Source organism: Grus americana, chromosome 14, assembly GCF_028858705.1.
Source record: "Grus americana isolate bGruAme1 chromosome 14, bGruAme1.mat, whole genome shotgun sequence".
Classification (NCBI taxonomy): Eukaryota; Metazoa; Chordata; class Aves; order Gruiformes; family Gruidae; genus Grus; species Grus americana.
Genome location: NC_072865.1, coordinates 12,203,054 through 12,225,182, shown reverse-complemented (window position 1 = coordinate 12,225,182; position 22,129 = coordinate 12,203,054). Strand labels below are relative to the sequence as shown.

Sequence of the window (22,129 nt, the reverse complement as noted above, 5' to 3'; positions counted from 1 at the left end):
AATGACAAGGTGAATGGGGGAAAACTGCCCAGGGTGGCCTCGGAGACCTCCACAACACACAGAGAAAACCAGAGACCACTTCATCGCTAATGCTTCTGACCTGCTGGACTATGAGTCAGACTGGGAACCTTCTACTCTCCTTGAACTGTCCAACACACAGGAAAGCAGAGCCAGGAGGTCCCAAACCCTCAAGGAAGGTACGTCTACAAACCTCATCCCTAATAAATTGTCCTTGCCCTCTGGAAATAACCAAGACCCTCTACAGTAATGCTCAGGCAAGCAGCCATGCTTTGTACCAGGTCCATTCCCTCTACAGCTTTGAAGAGACACAGCTAATTTGGCCCAGGATGTCACAGCAGGGAAGCAGTAAAGAGAGAAGGGCCCCAAAGATAAACCTCACAAAATACAGGCTTCCTTTTGCTGTCAGATTCTCCCTGGTTACCATTGCCAGCCCCTATCCCTCAAGGAACATTTCTCCTTCTGTGAAGTCATGCCCAAACTTCAGCGCTAGCAACGTGCTATTCCCCAGCTGGACAGGAGCTGGGCTGCTCCCTTTGCTCTTTGACAGGGATAATAGCTTTAACTGGTAGCTTGTTTCCACTCAAAGCGTCTGCTAGCATTTCAATTATAGGCTTGTTTCCTGGGCTGGGAGCTGGGAGGCAGGAGCTGGCTCGGGGCAGGAGGAACCCAGGCTGTGCTGTTAGAGCTCGACCCCAAAGGACATTTTACACCCATAATAATCCAAGAGAAGAGGAAGGATAATTTAAGGCGGCAGAGGGAAGATGAGGCTCTTGCTGACAAGGAAGGGGGTTAGGATAGAGGGGGCTGGAGCCGGTTTGAAACAGGGAGGATCAACAGGAAAATGTGCTGTGAGGATAACTGAGAATCTGCTGGTTGATTGCCCATAAAAATAAACCTGGAATTCAATGTCCTTGGGGTGCAGATGGCAGCCAGTAGCTTTTCCCCTCCAGTTTATTCCAAAAATGAGTGGAAGGTTTTAGGGCAGGTAGGGGAGATGAGTGGGAGAGTTTGGACCCCTCTTCCTTTCACTGCAGCGCACCCCAATGCAGGGAGGAGCAGCCCTGCGCCCCAGGCACCTCCCTGTACCAGCTGACAGCAGCACAACATACTCCTGGGCTGGTCCAAGTGAGCCCACAGCCCAAACATCCCCAGTTCACACCCGAAAGCTTGATAACACAGCAGGAAAGTCACCAGTGGGAGGGCTGCAGAGACAGACCCACCACGAACGCAGAGGAGCGGTAAGGAAGGCCCCGGCCCCAGTCCCCCAGGCTTTCTGGTGGGATGGGAGAGGTCCCCGTGGCAGCCCCAGCAAGCAGCCACCCTGAGCCCCAGCACCCCACGGCAGGGACTCGCACTGAACACATTGCCAGCCTGAGCAAACACACCGGCTGGTTCCAGGCTGTACAGATGCAAAACCAGTTTTACCCCTAAAAGCCTCATCTGGAGCCCCCGGTGTCGACATTGTGCCAGCAGGCTCATGGTGTCCCACCCCCATTGCTCCAGGAAGGTGACCCACCGCTCCGCCAAGGCAGAGGCTGCCCAAGGACAGCCAGTTCCTCCTGCTCTGCCCGAGCCCCGGTGCACAAAGCCCTGCTGGGGCAGCTGCCCATGCCGGCACCGTGCCAGCACCCTTCCGCAGCAGGCACCCACCAGCCAGCGCTGTGCACCCACAGCAGGCACACTGAGCTGCATCAGTTGGAGGAAACGGCTGTAAACACAGGGAACAGAGATGAAAAATAACCCAGCTAAAGCCCAGCTCCTGCACACTTCAGGTCAGTGTGCAGTTCCCATCACTTGTATTTCCAGCTGGCTAGAGAGAGCTAATGCAGGGGACATGGGGCCCTGGTGACTGATGTGCCGCCTTCCCCTGTCCTTCTCAGTCGAGGGTGGGTTTGGTGCTCTGGGACCCTCTTAGTATCCCCAAAATCTTGGTGTGCTGGGAAGAAAAACAACCCTATCTAGACTACATGGACTAACGTCACAGGTCAGACCGTGCCAAAAGGGGATGCTTTGCAGATCGGAATGTGGGTGTGGAGGGAGCCTGCCTGCTCCCCCCACAGTATGCACTAGCCCAGTCCCAACTTTCATTTCAATGCAGACCTTCTCCAAAAACCACCCAACACCCACCACTCCTCCTCGAGGACCAACTCTCCAAACCATGCACAAACCTTGTTCCTTTTATATTGGTTAATATCACAGCTCGTAAAAGGCTGGTAGAGGCTGTGGGGGAAGAGACCTGCTCGTTATCACTTGGAGTCCCTTAAAGACTCATTAATAATCCAAGCTTGGCTGTGCAGCTCGGAGCAGTTGGGAAAGCCCAGAGGCTGCCGGGATAGCATGAGAAGGCTCCGTAAAGCCTGAAATGATTTAAAGGCACCCTTTCCATTTCACTTTCTGCTGGAGAAGACAAAGCCTGTGGTTTTACAGATCATTCACATCCACGAGCAGGAACATACTTGGGGAGGGTGGGGAGAGCAGGCTCAGCCCTGCCCGTGGGGAGGTGAGGGGTGCCCACAGCACCCGCACATTCCATGGTGCTTGCCTGGCACAGCCCTCCAGCACCCAAACCCTACGCTCCTCTTGGCACCATGATGGCACCTGTGAGGAGGTGGCACCTCGACTCTGTCTGTGGGGACCCCGGCGCTAAGGCACGTTACTTCCAGCCCACGGAGTCCCACTGCGCAAGGAGGGCACCCAGGCACGGGTGCAGTAGGCAGGGTGCTAATGCGAGATGACTGCTGCCCAGAGCATCTCGTGGGATTCAGCCAGCTTCTTCCCACGGCCCAGCATGGGCGGGCAGAGCTGGCTGGCCCCTCCAGCCAGGAAGAGCAGATGCTGGGAGCCGAGCTGGGGTTGGAGAGCACAGGGGGAGGCCGAGAGAGGCAGGAGAAGAGCCAGGGGAGAGGGAGGTGAGGGAAAGCAGGGAGGACTGTCCCCTCATCACCACCCCAGGACCATCTCCAGCTTGCCAGTGGGCTGCTGCTACCCCCACACCCGTCATGCCCTGCAGAGCTGCTCTCTGTCCATCCCCTCAGACGTGCAGCAGCAGGAACATCCTGTGCTCCTCCTGACTCCGCTGTGATTGCACTGAGTGAGGAAAACCCCGAGAGCAATGCAACAAGTGGCTCAGAGGCAGCGGTGCTGATGGCGCAAGCCAGGCTGGCAGCACAGTCTCCCAGCCTGGGGCAGGGGTCCCAGGTCCCCTCTGGCTTCTCTCACCCACCCTCAGACACTGAACATCTCACACCATTAACACCCAGCCTGCTTAACCTGCTGGGGAGGCTGAGGATGCTCTGTCCTGGCACGGGGTTATTGGGGACCAGACTGCCTAGGGGAGCAGTGTCAGGAATTTGATGTCAGGGGAGCCTCTGGCTTCACCCTGCTCCATCCAGATATTTGCTCATCAAGTAGCTCTGTGATGGGCAGCTGGCCCATGGCAGCCGCTACAGTGCTGAGCTCACACTCACAGCAGGCAGCACTAGGACTGCTGCTGAAGCCTGGAGTCAGCAGAAAGCCTTCCCAAGCAGAGGCTGCTCCCTGAAGACGGGGAAGGTGCTGGAGGGCTCCTGGCACCTGCCTCCAGCTTCAGGAGAGGTTCCCTGGCTGCTGGCAGAACCGGAGGGGGTGACCACTTCTTGGTACACTGTGAGAAACAGGCTGGAGATGTCCTAGAACAGCTCTCAGCAGGCTGGAGACCTACACTGCTGCTGCCACTCCAGCCCACAGCACCTGCTGTCTGGCTTGCTGTGGAGCCACGGTACCTCTGATTTTGGGATACAGCTTCCTACCGCTGCTGTCTGGGGATGGCAGAGATGTGGGTACCAACGTTGCCCCAGGAGCGTTTCCCTCCTGCTCAGCTGTGCAGAAGGGAAGGTCTCAGGAGTGACTGAGCATGCTTTCAGCACTGCTGCCTCTCTACGCCACCACAGTCTGGATCCACAGTATCACCAGGGGGTCTAAAAATCACAACAGGCTTCATTTTGACATCTTCCTCTAGGCTTCCTGAGCCTTTAGTTTACCCTCAGACAAAATTTTCTGGCTTTTTTTAATCCCTGCAAACATTGGAGTAGAAACAGAAAGCATGACAGGACACTTCACCTCCAGGAGCAGGGACCACAGGCAGGACGGGACTGACAGACCAGCCCTGACAGACCTGTCTGTCCCTCCCCAGCAGCAACCCCCACTCCCCTTGCCAGCTGTGCAGCTCCACCATTGCCCAAAACATGCTCCACAGCCACCTGCACCCATGCCTTGCTGTGGGGTCCCCGTGGGGTCCCTGCACCCCTCGGTGGCTCTGCCAGAGTGGCTTCTGCTGGCCAGCAACGTGATGAGCAAAGCCCCCTCTGGATTTGGCTAAGGGAATGGAACTCCCCCTGCTCCAGCTGCTTGCCCACGGGCAGGGTGCTGCAGCCCCTTGTCCGGGCTCGGCAGCGGGCAGCCGTGCTGGATGTGTTTCCAAGGCAACAGGCAGGCTGCCTGCACAGGGATGCGCTCAGAAGGCAGGTTGGGGTGAGCACGGTGGGGACACTCCAGAGTCGGGCACGGTAGCAGCTGGTTAAGGCTAGTGTCCCCACATCTTGGGCTCTGGACATATCTCAGCATACCCAGGCTACCACTTGCTCTGGCTGCTTCTGGAGCTCCAGTACCCAAGCCATCTCTCCAAAGGTCTGCAGCACAATGGTGCTTCTTCGCCCACTCCCACCCTCCAGAGAAGGTGGTCAGACTGTGTCTACACACCTCCCACAGGAAGAGCCATGGCCCCGAGAGACAGGATAGCATGACAAGGGTGCAGGATGCTGAAACTCCAACTCCTCTCCAAGACATGCACCTCTGGGCAGGACACACGCGGTCCCTAGCACAGACTGGGACGAGGCGGCTGTGGCCCTGGGACTCACCTCCAGGACCCTGCCGCTGATGTACCGGTCGCAGGTCTCACACTTGATGCCGAACTGGGCATGGTAGTCAGACTCACAGTATGGGACGCCATCCCTTTGGGAGAGGAAGGAGAAGCGGGTGAGCGGCGGGGCAGCCCCAGCCCTAGGGAGTGCAGCCCAGCAGCGGCCAGCACGGCCAAGCCTGCCGCCAGGACAGCGGCACTCACTTGCTGATGTACTCGCCGGTGAGGATGATCCCGCACGTTTGGCACTTGAAGCAGCTGACGTGCCACTGCTTCTCCAGGGCCAGGAGGGACTGGCCTTGCTTGATCTCCTCCTTGCAGCCTGCGCAGTCTGAAGGGACAGAAGTGGGGGAGAGGAGCCTGGGACCACTGCAGGTCCCCAGCGGGGGGCTCGGCAGGAACACCCACGCCTGCGGGCCAACACCGAGGCACCCCAGCTATTTAACATGGCACACCTCTTGCACCCAGAGGAAAGCTCTGCTGAAGGACCCCCTTTTCTAGGGAATGCTGCTGTTATAAACACCCTGCTCCTGAGACCAGTCCAGGGGTAGCCTCTTGGGGATCATTTCTTTATGGAGAATCATTTCTTTGCGGGAATATGCCACCTCTGGTTGTTCCCAGCAAAGGAGCCAGGAGAAAAACCTCCTGCTGAGGCTGGGACCTCTGAGGCACTGCTGGCACCCAGCCACCCTGAACAAGCACCTGCCACAGCACAGAGCCGGGTCTCCCTGCTGGGTGGCAAGCTCGAGCCAGGGCAAGTGCGTGGGCTGCTGGGGCCATGCTGGCCCGGCCGGTCCCCAGGGGCTCCCCTCCGGGGCGGGAATAGTGGGAAGCGTCCGGCAGTGAGTGCAGCAGAGGAAGGGCTGTGCTCTCCGGCAGCCGCATCCGGCCCCGCTGCAGTATTTATGAGACTCCCTTCCTTCCCCACTTCCCCTGGCTCCTGTCAAGGCTGGGAGCAGGAAGCACATGGGCCCTGGACCCCTGACCTTGACCCCTCCTTGTCCTCTTCTCCCCCTTGAGCAGCAGGTTTGCCCGGATGGGATTTCTCCTTAACCCCCTCTCTGCCGCTTCCCTCCCTGCTGCGGCACCAGGGGTGTGCAGCAGCACCGCACAGGCAGCCTGAGCAGGCAGGCTTTTCCACTCAGCCCATCCCCAGGCAGCTCTGCACCAAGTCCCTGCCCGCTGGACAAAGTTAAGGGGGGCAGATTTTTGACCCCTGGCAAAAAGCAGGCTGGCCAGCTCAGCTGAGCCAGGATCTGTTCCCTCTCTCACAGAGGTCCTGCTGGGTTTTGAGTTGCTGGCAGGGCTGGGGCTGCAGGGAGAGGCTCAGCATCCTTCTTCTAGGGATGTCCTCCCTGCAGAGCGCACCAGTGCAGGCTCCAGCAGGCACACCTCCCTTGCCACCCCTTCTGGGTGACACTGCCAGGGCCACCCGGGCCACAAGGGGCACACGCAGGCAGCAGGCTACATCTGGCTGCTGCCTGCATCTGCCTATGAATAAAGCATGGTGCCCTCAGGTAACCCCGCTCTGCGGGCCAGGCAGGAGCGCTGGCGGGAAGGGGATGGGAAGGGAGAGGAAGGCAGGTGAGACAGCAGGGTGCTGCAGGCTGGCCACAGCCTGCCTCTGGGCAGCTCGGGGTGCCAGTGGAGGAAGATGGGGGAAGCCCTGTCCTCTCGCTGGAGCTCATTCAAACCCTGCCACATCCCGTAACTCCATCGAGGCCATGGTGACAGCTGGGGGGAGGCAGTTGGGGGGGGGCTCCCAGGGACCCATCAACACCAACTCATGACTCAACCCAAAGAGCCGCTACCAGTGCCACCATGGTGACCGGGTGACACCACGGTCCTGGGTCCGGCCCTGGCTGCAGGACTCTGCTCCAGGCACTGATGCTCCAGAGCTTGCTGAGTCACAGCAGCAAGGGTCCCCACCTGACCCCCCCAAAGCTCAGCCTGCTGATGTGGCAGGGTTTGGTCCCCACAGTGTGGCACATCTGGCTCTCCCTGCCCACGCACTGCACTGAGACAGCTCCCCTGGGACTTGACAGCAGCAAACATGGGGCATATGGGAGACAGTGAAGCATGGACCACAGGTTAACGCTGCAGTCCTCTCGCTCTGGACGCAGGCTGAAGCGAACCCTGCATGCAGCAGCTCCATGCTGCAGGGATACTCTACCAGTCCCCAAGCACAGCACCGACAGGATGCTCTGCAGCAGCCCAGGGAAGAGAGCCAACAGCAAAGAAAAACTGGGGGGGTAAAGCATGGCATGAAGGGAGGGTATCCCAAGGAACAACCTGAGGTCAAAAGCAAGGCCAAATCCACCTGAAAGAGTCCATTGCTCTTGCTGAGTTTTAGCTTGGGTTCATCAGTGCAAGGGGATGAGTGTAAGAAGCTTTCAGCACCTGCAGAGGCAGCGAGTAATGCCAGCATTGGGAAAGCCGGGCGAGTGGTCCTGCAGCTGGCACCTGGACAGAGACCTTGGTGCAGCTGGACACAAAGCAATGTCTGGGCACTGTCTCAGAGCAAACCCAGCTCCAAAACCTCCCTGCTAGACAGCACCTGCTGGGGTGGTGGCACCTGCCCAGGACACAAACAGGCCAAGGGAGTTTCCAAAACCAGTGATGACCTGCAACCCCGGGTGGAGCCACAAGACTACCCTATTCCTCCTCCAAAACCTCTGCAAACACCCATGGCTCCGTGCAGCGCTGCATGCTGACCCCAAAGCCTGTCCCGTCACCCACCCAAGCACCATCCAGGAGCATGTGGTCCCTCTGCTTGCAGCCATCACATAACATGAGAGTAGTCAACTTACGGCTGGGCCCATGGATCTTGATGGGTTTGGTGCTGATGAGAGAGTGGGAGCAGTTTTGGCAGACGCAGTCCTTCCCACTGAACGTGACCTTGTCTCCAATGGGGAACGGCTTCCTGTGGCCAAGGAGAGGTGAGGAGCCGTGAGCCACTTGCTCCCCTCCATGCAGTGCTGGGGGCTGCCCATGAGCTCCTTCCCCAGGGGCCAGCAGGATCCACAGTGCCGGGGAGCAGAGGGGCTCCAGGCAAGGGCTACAAGGGGAGGCAGCAAACGTGCACGTGTGCTGGGGCAGGAAGGCCGAGGCAGGCATTAAGGCAGGTCTCCAGGCTGCAAAGGGAAGGGTCGGAGCCATTTCATTGCCTCCCAAGGGTTTCCAGTAAGAAAACACAGAGGAGGTGCCTGCTGTGGTGCTGAGTGGGGAAATGAGGGGCTGTGGGCTAATGAAGAGCCCTCTCGCTGGTACACAGCCAAGGGCTGCATGGGGTTTCTGCAGGGGGGTCATGCACCCTTGATGATGGCTTCAGCTCACCTGCAGGTGCTGCAGACAAAGCACTTGGGGTGGTAGGTCCTCCCCAGCGCAGAGATGACCTCTCCGGTGATGAAGTCCCCGCAGCTATCACAGCGGGTCCCGTAGAGCTGCTGGTAGTCGTGGGTGCAGATGTACTCCTGGTTCTTAAAGAAGAAGCCCGACTGGGCCAGGTCACAGCCGCACACTGTGGGGGGGGGAGGACACACACCCGTCAAGGGGGCAGCGGGCAGGTCCAGCCCCAGGGCTCGGCCGGGATCTCTGAGCCCACCTCTGCTGCCTCTCCAGCAGAGGTCCCAGGGCATCCCTGAAAACACAGCTTTCTGCAGGCATCTCAGAGGGTTTCCCTTCCCACCAGATGCACTGGGGCCTTCCCCCAGCACCACAAGATGTCAGTGTTGGGCTGTGGCGGGGTGCAGGGTGCTGCTGCCCAGACAGCCAGGGCCAGGCGCTCCCAGAGGAAACCCCAGCGCTGGGCAGGGAACCCCTGCAGCCCCCACTCATTGTGCACAAACAACCTGGGAGGGCCCGTGGCATCCCCTCCTGGACCTGGAGGGGGCTCAGCCCCTCCATTTGACACTCTCATGGTGTCAGGAAGACAACAACAGGACTGGCAAAGAGTTGGGCATACCCGAGGGACAGCTGGGGAGAGGTCTTTATACTTTGAGGCATGGCCTTCTCCATGATGAACCACCTCCACTCTCTGGCTTGGACATGAAGCCATGCCCTAATAGGAACAGGTCCTGGGACACACTGGGGCTGGTGCTCTCACTGCTTCTTTTTCCACACATGTCCAGCCCAACCTCATTTCCGCCCTTGCTACGGGAACCGTGGGTGGTGCACAGCCCATCAGAGTAATCCAAGGAGACGTGGCAAGACCTAGCCCTTAGTGCCATTTCCCTCCTACGTCTCCTCCATCCACAGAGGGACCTCGAGAGCATCAGACCCTGGAAGGCATATCAGGAGTGGCACAGGGACCAGGTCCTGGGGCCTTTGCACAGTGCCCATCACCTGTCCTGCAAGGTGACAGGGTGGAGGGGGGAATTACAGAGCAAGTGAGCACCTGCTGGCACAGCCCATCTTGTCTCTGCTTTACCCTTCACCCCTAGCACACCTCACCTGCACCCATGGGCCAGCCCGCACAGCAGCCACCCTCCCAGGGTGCAGCTGGACCCGCTTGCTGCAAAGATGCAGCTCCTCCTCCGCAGAGCATCCCCTGGCAAAGCTGCTCCCTGGAGCTGTGGGCAGACAGCCAGGGGGTACAGGGTCAGCACCCACTGCTCTCTGAAACAGCCTGCCAGCGCTTACTTGTCAGCGATGAGGGACAGGCCACCAGCTCTGGGAGAGCATCGGGAAGCAGGAGCAAGAAAAAAAATGAGATGAGTCTGGGTCCTGTTTTCTGGGGGACCCATAGCACATCCCCAGGGGCTGCACCAGCCATGCAAGGCTCCTGGGGACACGTCAGGGACAAGCCGTGGAGCTGGCATGGGAACTGTTGGCAGCCAGCCGGAGGTGGCAGGGGGTAAAAGCTGTGAGGGAAGGTGAGACAGGAGGATTTCCTCTCATTATTTATTCCCTTTCACTTGGAAATCAGGCAGCGAGCACTGCCAAGCTCTCCCTGTCGACTCCTGGACCCTTTGAAGCCAGCGGCTGTCTGAGCTCTTTGTCTGGATGCGCAGCTCGATCCCACACGTCTGAGCTGGGAAGGAGCAGGGGGCTCAGCAGGGCACCCCACACATGTAGGTCAGCCCTGAGGGCAACCTGGGGCCTGCACCCCCTCCCTGAGATCCAGGGCTGCCCATGCCATGGGGGACAGGGCTGCAGTAGGGGTGGTGACAGCCCAGGAGAAGAGTGCCCTCCAGCCAAACCCTCTGTTCCCCGGGGAGGAGCAGCAAAGCATGGCCAAGGGGACAGGGATTTATGCCCTGCTTAGCACAAGGTGCTGGGAGCTTGGAAGACCAGAGACCTTTAAAAAGCCCTGGTAATGGGATGCTTTACAACCCACAGAAGCAGCCACTGGCCTGGTTGAGAGCGGCTGCTTCAATAAATGCACTAAGGAGCCCTTTGGCGTCAGCTCTGGGCCGTTAGCTTTTCCAGCTCTGCAGCTCTCCTCTTGTGCTCAGGCAGGATTCAAGCAACATCTCTCCTCTATTTCTGCCAGCCCCTGGGGGCCACCGAGCCCCAGCAGCATCCCACGGCACCTCGGTTGCATCCCACACACGGGTGGCAGCGATCCGTCACCCGCCCCCAGCCCTGCCAGGAGCTGCTCCAGGTGTCTCCCCCGCCTCACTGCCTCTCAGCCAGGCTGGCAACACCTCCTCCTCCTCCTCCTCCCAATTTGTGGCCAGGCAGGCGGCTGAAGGATGCGGTGCCCCACACAGATCACAGATGGGCCATGGGTATGTCTGGGACCGGCGCAGTGCAGGCTGTTGGCATTCAGGCAGCTCCAGGGTAGCGATGGTGCCCGGGTCTCAGCCAGCCCTGTTCACAGCCTGCCAGCTCCGGCATCACGCAGGGGCATTGCCTGCGCCACGCCACCCCATGCCGTTACCCTCCCGCCTGCACCGCACCATGCGCACCCCTGCGGGAAGCTGCCACCCCCGGGCGTGTGACCACACCTCAGTGGGCCGGCAGGTCTGTCCCCAGCCTTTTGCTTTCCAGACTACACCCAGGGCCGTGGGGCAACCTGGCCACCAGCTCTTAGGGTGGCACCGTCCTACCTTGGCAGGTGAAGCAGCGGATGTGGAAGTGATTGCTCTGGACACGTACCACCTCGCCCTTGCAGGTGTCCCCACAGCGGTAGCACTGGATGACGGTGGAGCTGCTCCCAGGAGTGTAGGGGTTTTGCTGATAGGGAACTGCTGGCAGAAAGGAGGGAGGGAAAAGTGAGAGAGGGGAAGGATCTGTTAGCATTCGGGACACAGCCGGGCATCACGGCACTGATCTCAGATGGGCAGATGCAGGAAAGCCCTCTGGTGACTGTGGTGCAGCAGCCAGACATCGGGCCGTGGCTAAGGGCAAAGGACAGCCGAGACTGTGCCAGTGCCCGCTGACTGAGCTGGGCACGCATCCCTGTCTGGATTCAGGATTTCCCTGTCCCCACAAAAGAGCCCCTACCCAGGTTTGGCTTGCACTGCACAGTACTTAGGACTGCAGATCTGTAAGTGCCTGGCACTGCTCCCTGTCCCTGCCTGGACAACCAGGTCACCTGCACCATCACCCCAAAGCCATGCAGAGCTCCCCAGATGCTCTCCTGTCTCCTAAGCAGGTGCAGAAGGAGAACGCAGGGACCAGCTACCCACCAGCTCTGCTCAGCCTTTGGGCAGTCCTGGCTTGCTGCTGACCTGCTCTGAAACATGCCAGTGAGCACTTATTTGGCAGCAGCACGGGAAGGAACTGTTGTTTTTTGGAGCTTCCACTTGTTTGGTTAGGAACTGGATGAAGAAGTAATTTTTCAAGAAGCTTTCAAACATCACAGCAATTGAGTGTTTGGCCCTGATGGGACTCTCACCTCCTCGGCGAGAAGCAGCATCCCAGCCCCACTGTTCCATCCGGAGCTGCACATGCAGCCTCTGTGCTGAGCCAGGGACTGCAGGGGAAAGGAGGGCAATGTGGCTCCCCTGGAGCTACGGGCAAGAGCCAACCTTCTCCTGCTGCAGAAGGTCCTGGAACTCACATCCACCCTCATCCCCCTCCAGCAGCTCTGCAAACCACCAGGAGGGGCTGATGCTCTGCAGCCTCACCCCACACTGCAGGCGAGGAACTGTATGGAGCAGGGGGTCTTTCTGCTGTCTCAGCACAATCCCCGAACACACACAGAAAACACCTTAACGAGCAGCTCCTAATTTCCCTGCCCCACCTGCAAGTGCACGAGCTGCTTGCAGAAGCTCTGGGCCGGCTGACACCATGCTAACCATTGCAGGCAGTGACCAAGCAGTAAAGGACTTGTTTGCTGTAAGATTTCAGGAAGGGAGTTGCAATTTGTGCAACTGAGCAGTGAAGGGCAGGATTTCAATGGACCAGACACTTTCTGACCCAGTGCTGAACTGCATTCCCAGGAACAAGAGAAGCAGCTGATTGAAACCTGGTATGTGAACTCCCTCCAGAGCCTGGAGGAAGGGGCACAGGACAGAAGAGATCACTCATCAAAGAGGCTCCTCGTTCACTGTGGGGCAGATCGTGTGACGGGGAACAGAAACAGCCCATTAGTGGCCTCAAAAGCAAAGAAAGAGAAGTCAAAAATGACATTGAGACCGTCTCACAGTAAAATCCCATCCCATGCGCCAAGTGCTCAGAGACATGCTCTACAGACGTGCTGCACTGCTCACCTCTGGGAAAACGGGCTGACCCTCCCTGACCGCTGCTCCATCCCCGGGGCTATGGAGCTGCTGGGGGCTGCTGCCTTGCCGAGTCTGACCTGAGGGCTGGAAGGAAAGCCAAGGTGCCTTCCTGCGAGTGCCTCCCAGATGCTTGCAAAGCTCAAGCTCCAGCCTTGACATGAACTTCCAAGAGTTGCTGGGACTTCCCTCCTGATCATGCTCTTGCAGGCCAAGAGCTCTCAGAGGTCAACAGAGGCACTTGAGGAACTCAAGGTTCTGCAGTGCCAGCACAGGTGCTATGAAATGGGACCCAGGTCTGGAGCTCAGACCAGCAGAGCCATTAACTAGTTTGTGTCTGGCTGTAGATCCATATCACCTTGAGGTCCCAAATATGATGAAGGACACCTGTAAAGGGAGCAGGGTGCCCCCCCGCCATGTTTTTGCAGGCATGTTTTGCAGGGAGGTGCAAGCCCTGGGCAAAGGGGCTCCAGGACCTCCTGCGGCAGCTGCTGCTAGTGGGTGACCACGAACTCTGCAGCAGCCGGGGGGGAACCCTGGCCTGACCCCGACAGGATCTCCTGAGGCTGGAATAAATGGGGAATCTCTTCTGTAGGTGTGTCCAGCAGAGCAAGAGTTACAGCTTTGAAACTTCCTCCCACACACCCAGTGCTCGCACCCTCGTGGAGAATGAAGCAGAAGCCAAGCCCTGGGACACAGCCACAGCAATCCACAAAGCTCGGAGAGAAAAAGCGGAGGGAGGGGAATTAATCAACACTTAAACAAACATTAATAATAAAAACAGAGGGAAGAAAAAAAAATCAATGTCAGAAAATGCAGGCATCACTTATTCCAGGCTTCTGGTCTCTCGGGGAAACTTCTTGGTGTCCATAGCAACACATCGCCAGGCCCCTGCGCCGGCAGGTCTGACGGGAGGGAAGGCAGAGGAAAAGGAGTTGAGGATGGAAGAGATGCTCATAGCTGCATTCCACCGCTGGCAGAGATGAAACCGATACAGTCACTCCTATTTGTACCCATGGAGATGGGTCAGGACCCGGCTTAGGGCACCACTGCCCTCCTGCCTGCTGGCTTTGTTCAGCACTAAGCCAAAAGCTCCCTGATTTGTGATTAACCTCCGGCCCATGCAGGAATTTTGCTCCAGGAACATTAATGCATTGTTTTGCTCAGGCTCTGCTTGTTTTTGAGCAGGCAGCTGCCCGCCTCGTGGCCTTGCGCAGGAAGTATTACACATCACAACACCCCTGAGCAGAGGGACAGCTGAGCAGGGCAAAGCTCATTACACCAAAATAATCCAGTAATAATGTAAGTAGCATTAGTGGCCTCGCAGACCGAGATACAGCAGTCAGGCTAAGGGGGTGGGAGCTGCCCAAGGAATGCCTTAATCTCACCCTAGTTTGCTCCTGCTTTTTCTGGTATAGTGGGAAATTAAGCTGGCTTCTCTCAGCGATTAATGTATTTGTACTCCACAATGCAGCACGAAAGGCTGCCCGGGGCTGGCTTCCTCCGGGGCTGCCCCCACGTCCTGGCTGGCACTTGATCCATGGAGCCCAAGGAGCCGCGAGCTGCCGCAGGGCCGTGTGGGCACACAACAGATTTCCCACTCATCTGGATTAAGGTGGCACCTCCGGTCAGGGATCGGTGCCCTGCACAGTCTTAGGGACAGACAGCAGCAGCCATATGCAAGCAAGGGCAATTGCAACCTGGTGGGGGGAATGACAGTGCCCCCAAACAACACCCAAGGCTGCGTAGAGGAGCTTTGTTCCCCAGGAGGGCAGAGGGACCTCATCCAAGAGATCCTCCAAGCCATGCTGCAGTGAGCAACCTGCAGGTTCCTGCTATGCATCCCTGGGCAATCCCCCCCCTTCACTCCCAGAGCACCTACCTACCACTTCGGGAGGAACAACCACCTTGTTTGCCGTCCTGCCTTCTTCCTGCACAGCATCACAGCCCTCCACCGAGGAGCAGAGGGACAGGGCAGTGCTGAGCCCTCACACTGCCTCTGAAACACTTTGAGCCCTTCGGGACAGGAGGGGCTGATGGGAGATGATCCCTATCTACCTTGGAGGGATGGCAGCTCAACACCAATGCAAGTAGCAGGGCACAGCCCCCCAAGGTGGCTCAGGGCTGAACAGCAGACACACAGCAAGCCCCACCAGCCACCTGGGCAGCCGCCACACCACCACCCCCGCCCCAGGCAGCCCCATGTACCAGCAGCAGCAAACCAGGAACACAAGCTGCAAGGAACAGGACACCCAGGCACATTTATAAAGATCCATCCATCATCCCTTACTGGGATCAGACCAGGTCCCACTGCTTTCCTACCTATCTCCCTCTCCCAGCTCATCAGCCCTCCAGGAAGGTCAATTAGGTAGAAACTGCTGCAGGTGGGGTTTGCATCATTAGCAACAGGTAATTAGAAGCTCCCACCCAGCCCAGAGAGCCTGCCCTGACGATGTGTTTGCTATCAGCATGTTTATGAGACAGCATCTCCACAGGGGGATGGGGAGGCCTGATTTAATTAATTACCAGTAATGACTATTTGCACAATGCTTGGAGAGCCACAGGTGAAGGGGACTGTAGAAAAGCAAATCACCCTTTGACTAATAATGAGAGGCAGTGCCACTGTGGGAAGCTGAGGCGGGTGGGTGCCAGGGGATGGGAAGGGGTGCTGCTGGGGCTGAGCACCAGTATGGCTGGCACATGCAGTCAGGTGTGAGCAAACGGGTGCTGGCCATGTGTGGGGGAGATGTCCCCCTTGGGTGCTGTGGGTGTCAGCATGGGGCCAGCTCCAGGGGTGCTGGGTCTGTGCCTGGGTGAGACCTGAATTGGGGTGGATGTCCAGGGGCGAGGGGGAGCTGCAGCAGTGTGTCAGGGCAGACAATGCCATTGGGGGTCCTCACACCTCCCCATGGGGCTGAGCCCCCTACCAGCAGCCACTGCCTCCCACTTCTCCCCACTGTCCCACAGTGAGTGATTCACCGCAGTCACCCTCTGCACGCTCCCTGTGCTAACTGTAAATCACCTCTCGCAAAAACCCACTGGGGCAGCGGGGCTGGAGTTGCACAGAAGATGCACGGGATGCAGCTCCCCTGGGAAGGGTGAGGGGAGCTGGGCACCCCCACCGGGCACCCAAACCCCAAGGTGGGCTCACCTGGCAGACCCTGCACCCTCATGTCCCTAGGGAAGGGCCGATGCCACCACACTGGGCGAAGGCAAGGAGGGGGCCAGGAGCGCGGCGGGGACCGGGGCGGCTCAGGAAGAGGAAGCCTGGCCCCGCCAGCGCGCCGGCCCCGGAGGCGTCAAGGCCAAGGGGCGGCAATGACTGGCCAGAAAGGAATTTTGCTGGAAGCACTGGAAGCTGAAGGAGAGGCTGGGGTGAAGCACTGGCGATGGGACGTGATGTCCTGGGCTGAGGGCAGAGAGCGAGGGAATGTGAAAGAACCCCCTGCCAGGAGGTAGGGAGGGAGCCCCCAGGGCAGGAGCCCGTGTCCCAAATCCTCTTGGCATAGCAGGGCTGCAGGGTGACCTGGCCAGCTCTGAGCCCCGTGGGAGGTGATGGTGAGGGGGAGGATTTCCCCTCCAGGCAGGAGCCATGCTGCGTCCCAAGGGCGGCTGGGGAGGAAGGGTGGGAGCTCCAGCAGCCGTGGGATATGGCTCAGACCATCAGCAGCTGGTCTGAGGGCTGTGCCTGTCATCCCGCAATGGCCAAAGAGCTTGGTCGTGGCCATAAAAATGCCTTGAGGAGGAAGGGAAAGATGGGCTCAGAGCCAAACGATGCTGGTGCCGCGGGCGGGCGCAGGGAGAGCCACAGCTGGCTGTCCTGCCTCGGCTGCCTCCGACCCTGGGATGCGGCAATGAGCCTGCTCTGGCCATCATGGCCACTTGCTCCCCCCAGCTCCCTGCCAAGAAGATGACAGTAGAGAAAGGTGCTGGGGGCTGCCAGCTGCAAATAGCCGTGAAGGGGCACAACATAGGCATGTGCACCCCACCATGATGGTGGGCCAGCTGAGAAAGATCAGCCAAATTACCCCTGAAATAAAGCAAGGGGCCAGCAGTTGGGGTGCTCAGCTCCAGCGGTGAATCTGACACCTGCTGTGACATCTGCATGGCCATCTCGGTGCTCAGGCAGCTGGCCACTGCTTTCCATCGAGCTTCTGCAGGTAAAAGTCATTTTGATCAAGGAGAAAATTATGTATTTACCTTTGGTCAAATTATTTTATCTTCTGATCCTTCCCTTAAGGAAAATCCAGAAGTGTCACATGATTCCTTACTTAATATTTGCGTTTTTAAGCTTGGGCAGGCCAGGTGCTCCTGATAAAGGAACGGGCTGAGGGCAGGTACCACGGATCTGCTGTGGGATAGTTTGAGCCTGGAGCAGCTCCGGCTGCTTCTCCCAGTGTTTGCATTGCATCCATTGCTGTTCCCACGAGTGGAGCGCAGCAGTGGGCTGTGACGGCACCGGCAGGGAGGGGGCAGCGCGGGGAGCGTGGGCTGGGAGCACAGGGACCGCCTGCCTTACACAGACCAGGCACAGAGGTGTTTCCAAACCCTCAGAAAACAGTCCCGTTAGTCAGCACAGAGCATCGTGCAGGCAGGATTACGCACCCCCGGCAAGTCCTCACCAGCCTCTCCTCTCCCAGCTCGCGGGCAGAGCCATCTGCAGCTTACGGCTAAAAGCCCTCCACTGTGTCACAGCTCTTAATCTAGCCCTAGGCTTCCCTAATTAGATCATGACCAGTTATTGCTTCCACCTGCCTCACACCATCCCCTTGCCCCCCACTGCTGTCACTCCCGCACCGCGTCACCTTCCTCGGCGTGACACAGGACACAAACAAGACGTGGGTGTCGCAAGGATGGCAGCCAGCAGAACTGCAGCGGCAGATGCCAGCGCAGGCGAGGGCATGTGGCTGCCTGCAGCAGGACGGGGCTGGGATGGGGCTGGGACAGGGACACTGGGATGGGGACACCGTGCCAGCACTGGCATCACATGGGGGAGGGAGTCCTCTTTAGCCAGGTATTGTGGGGAGGACCTGAATGAGCGTGGCTGGATATCACAGAGGATAACAGCAGCTAAGCTCTTTGCAGAGGTAGGTCAAGGATGCAGGGCAGAGGTTCCAGCCCCATGCTCCCACCCTGCAGCACCCTCGCCGCTCCCCATGTGCCACTGCCTGGCCTGTTTGCGCCTCCCCCCACCCGCTGCCTTTCCCGGGAGGGCTGGCAGCCGGGCAAAACCACTGCGCTAAGGAGCTCAAATGCACGCTCTGGCCCCGCTCCAGTCCCCAACCCACTTGCTGCGGATTTGAACCTCGGGATGCTCAAAGGCTCACGCCATGTCTCAGCAGGATGGCGGGAAGGATGGGGGCCAGGGTGTGGGCGCAGCCCAGAGAGCCGGCAGCACCGTGCTTTGCACCACACAGGACAGTGCTGCTTGCACAGAGGGGTGGAGCGGGCAGAACCAGCCTCTCCTCTTGCTCTGCTCCCCAAGCTCCCAGCACTGCGCTGGGAAGCAAAGGAGCCAGTGCTGGGGGGTTCCCCAGAGCTCATGTCAAGCTGGAACTGGGAGGAGGCAGCAAACTGTCACTGTCACACAGACTCAAGTGGTGGCGGCCACTGTGGCTGGCCAGTGACATGGGAAGGTGCCCAAGTGGGTGCCAAAGCCTCGTGCTAACAGCAAGGGCACAGCAGGACCATGTGCCAGGGTGGGAGCTGGTCTGTGGGGGGTACACACTGCTACCGCTCTGAAAAGAGAGAGGAGGGAGGTCAAAAACCAGAGGAGACAAAGGAGAAGGGTAAAGAGGGAAAGAAGGAAGGAGAAAAAGAGGATAGAAGGAAAAAGGAAAAAAGGAGCGGTGAATAGCAAGGGCCCTGCCCGCACAGCAGAGTTTGTTTCTGGCTGCATTCATGGAAATTATTCTCCAAACGTGAGCACAGAGGAAGCCGGCGATTGTCTTCCCACACTGACCGTGCTGCCGGCAGCTGCCCGTGCCTGCCTGCAGGATGTTTACTTCCCCAGTGCAGGGCCATAATGTGCTGGGGAAACCCAAAGACCCCCCACTGCCAGCTGAGGCTGCAGCAAGTTTTACCTCCTCCCCTGCAGAAACCTGCAGCCCCCTGGGGATCCCTCCGGCCACCACCCACCCCCAGCCCCACCGCCAACAGGGCCCCGGGGTGTGCTGGGCGAGGGGCACCAGGATGTCCCTGGTTTGCTGAAGGCATCGACTGCTGCAACCGAGATTTTTCCAGATTATCAAGAAAAAGAGGAAAAAGTTGCTCTTTCGTTCTTGCAGCTGCAGGGAAATTTGAAGACCTTGGTACAGAGCAGCAGAACAACAGAAAGCCTTGTGTAGTGCTCACAAGCTTCCCCAGCCTGCCAGCTATTCCCTGGGCTGCGCGGAGCTGGTGAGCCAGGGAGCACGCTGTCCCAATAACCCCCATCCACCCAGCCCAGCAGCGGCCAGGGAGCACCACGGGGAACAAGCCCGTGCGTAGCATTCTCACTTGCAGCGACAGTCATACCCAGAGTACCACTGAGGCAAGAGCCATCGGCCAGGGAAAGAGGTCCTTTCGCCACTCACCAGGCAAAGGAGAAGAATGAGCACCCTGCCGCAGGCTAAACCGCATCCCAGTCCCACGCTGATCTGTGCCATGGGGTGGGTGCCTGGAGCTGGGCTGCATCCCTTGCTCCTGCTGCTCTCGTCCCCGTAGCAGCGCCCGCTCAGAGGCACTGGGGTTTTTAACAGCGTTTGCTTCCCAGCACAGAACCACCCTTTAAAGTTTAATCATCACTCACCAGCCCCTGCTACTAAATAAATGAAGAAGCAGAGGGCTTGGTGGGCACAAGCCTCCACTGCCTGGCAAGAGCTGTGGCATGGGCTCTCTCTCGACGGTTTCCCTAACACCTTCCCTTTCCTGCAAGGGCCCTGCTGAAATTGCTGTGCAGGGACTGGGGGAGGGCAAGGGGCCAGGAGCGTGGCTGCGCACACCCATGCATGGGACCTTGGGGGACACGGAGCTTGGGAGGGGGCTGGAGCAAGGCAGGAGGTTTTGGGGGCATAACATTGCAGGATAACACGTGTTAGGAGTTTAACACGTGCGGTTGAACACACGTGCTTGCAGCCACATTAGCGCATGGCGTGCATGGTAGGTACGTGCCCTCCACACTGGCTGCTTTTCTCCCATCTCCAACAAGCGCTGCTGGGGTCTTTTTTTCCCAGATAGTACTTGTACAGCTTGTCATGGCAACAAGATCTCCTTGAACTGCAATTGCAGCCGGGACGCCTGGTGCTAGCACATTTGCCTGTCTGCAGACGTCACAGAAGCCCCTTCCAGTAGATCTCTGGGCTCCACAGACCCCCAAATCGGGCTTGAGCAGGACCCCCAAGGGAGGGCAGTGGCCTGGCTCCCTGCGCCAGGCCCAAGCTGCCCCCCAGCCAGGATCTGGGGATTTTTTGCAATGACTAAGAGAGAGCACCAGGCAGTTCCTCCCATTTCATCCCCTCCAAGAAGGGTCTGTGGGATGCTCAGCCCCCCTGCACTGGGCCAGCTCCTCCCCACCTTCTGTGTGCCCCCTCTCAGCAGCAATTTGCAGGAGGAATGGAAGAACTGGGCGACGTGAGAGAAGGAAGGCTGTGCATCCAGCAGCCCCCTCCTTGCAGGTAGGGCTGGGACTGCGCCTGCGCCTCCCACGGTCACCCTCCTGGGCACAGCGCTCAGAGCCGTAGCAAAACCCTCCTGGCTGCTGCCTGCCTCTGCTCCCAGTGCTGCGTTTGCACCAGGAGCTGCTCTCCACAAGCAACACTGTTCTCATCCTAACCTGCGGTATCACACCCACAGTGCCGGTCCCACCGGGGCCCCGGGCTGCATCCCAGAACTGATACAGTGCTGCAGATAACCACGCAGGTCAGAGATGAGGCGTTCAGCCCCTGCGATGGCTCACGGAAAAAGAGATCCCCCAGCACCTGGTGTACCATATCTGCATGCAGGCTGAACGTGCCGCAGCTGCCTGTATATCTTACATGGCATGCTCAGTCTCCCAGGCAGGCATGGTATTTCCACCGAGCGTGGGGCTGGAGACGTAGCACTCAACAGGGAATCTCAGGCTCTAGGAGTGGCAATAAATCTCCAAAAGGCACAGCTCAAATTTCACAGTAACTATTTAATTCCCCTCCCTATTATCCCTGAGAATATTATAGCAGTTCTTGGCGTCTTGGGGAGAGGAACAGAAAGGCTAGATCGCATTTTAATTAATAATGGCTGAAATGCATGGCTGCCCAGGGCAGGAGCCGTGGTGAGCCTGGAGCAGGGAGTTATGCCGAACAGGAGGGGACAGCACGGCGGTCCCCAGGCTGGTGCTGGGTCCTGGTCCGGGGTGGCTCCGGCAGGACAGCTGTGAGCAGCCCCCTCTGCCCTATTCCCAGGCAGAAGCAAGGATGCTCCGCGCCTCTGCAAGCCAGGTGGCTGCTTTCCTTCTTTTAAAATCTTTGCGAGGACACTAGCTAGTCACAGCCCTGAAGCTCATGCCCTGCTCTGACCCGAGGTCAGACTCATGAAGGAGTCCCAAAATAGCCCCCATGGTGAAGCTGGGCAGTGGCAGCCATCCGCATGGCCAGCCCCAGCTGCAGCGCCCAGAGGTGACTGAGGCTCTTGGTTGCCAGAGCCCGGGTTCAGCAGGGCACCAGGGAGGACTGTGGCAGTCCCAGGCATGCTTTTGGGGTGAGCAGGACTGCTCCTTGCTGGTGCAGCTCCCCAGCACTGGCTATCCAACTGCTATCCAGATCCATGGCAGTGGTGTGAAGCTCCCACCAGCAACTCGGGACTAGCAGTGCTGGGAAGTGAGATGCTTCCCCCAGCACGTGGGATATGCGTCTCCACCCCAACAGCTACAAGGTGACTTGTGCTGCCAGCTCTGCTGGGTCTCCCACCCCCTGCAAGAGCAGCCTGGCCAGGAAAGCACCCTGGCTTGCACAGGTATCAGGTGCAGCAGGGGTGGAGGGGACCAGATCAGAGCTGCTCTGGCTCCATGAGCAAGCCCCCAGGGCATCACTGCAGCACACCTAGACCAGATCCCAGTTCCACTGGGCTCCCCACAGCCACGTTGAGGTCCCTGCACAAGGCACTTTCACCCCAAGCTTGTGCAGCCTGTGGCTTTGGTGCCACAAGCCACTCCTCACAGGATGTGCAGGGCTGAGAAAAGCTTGATTCAGGCACCTCGAAGCACCCTGCAGCTCCCATGGCCGGGGTCAGGAGCCCAAGTGTCACCCGCAGTCTGGGAGCCAGCCAAGCTGTGCAGGGACCGCCACGGAGCTGGTGCAGAGCCGGCAGCCGGGCAGGGCACCGTGGCACCACGCCGGGCTGCATGGCACAAGCAAGTCGGTGTAGGGCTGGGGAGCTGCGTGGAGTTGCCCAGGAGCGCTGGCAACTATCGATTTGCTTTGCTTTCAAGAAAAACGGAGCAGTAAAGCCATGGGGCGGGGGAGAGAGTGAGAAGCACGTGTGTGCAAGCTGAAGGAGAGATGGAGGATGCAGACAGCAAACAGGCATC

The 22,129-nt window shown here is 58.8% G+C and overlaps 1 protein-coding gene across 3 annotated transcripts in view; it reads right to left on the bottom strand.

Annotated features, from left to right (window-relative positions):
• Positions 1 to 22,129, bottom strand: part of ABLIM3 (actin binding LIM protein family member 3) — a 56,785-nt gene that overhangs the window by 12,760 nt on the left and 21,896 nt on the right. For all 3 annotated transcript variants that reach the window (XR_008579323.1, XR_008579324.1, XM_054842180.1), the window contains exons 2-6: positions 10,972 to 11,112; positions 8,255 to 8,438; positions 7,729 to 7,841; positions 5,123 to 5,249; positions 4,917 to 5,010 (exon numbers count right to left, since the gene is read on the bottom strand). Coding sequence is in view for 1 of the 3 variants with exons in the window: in XM_054842180.1 (XP_054698155.1) it covers positions 4,917 to 5,010; positions 5,123 to 5,249; positions 7,729 to 7,841; positions 8,255 to 8,438; positions 10,972 to 11,112 (659 nt within the window). In the remaining 2 variants the exon portion in view is untranslated. The remainder of the gene's footprint in view (positions 1 to 4,916; positions 5,011 to 5,122; positions 5,250 to 7,728; positions 7,842 to 8,254; positions 8,439 to 10,971; positions 11,113 to 22,129) is intronic.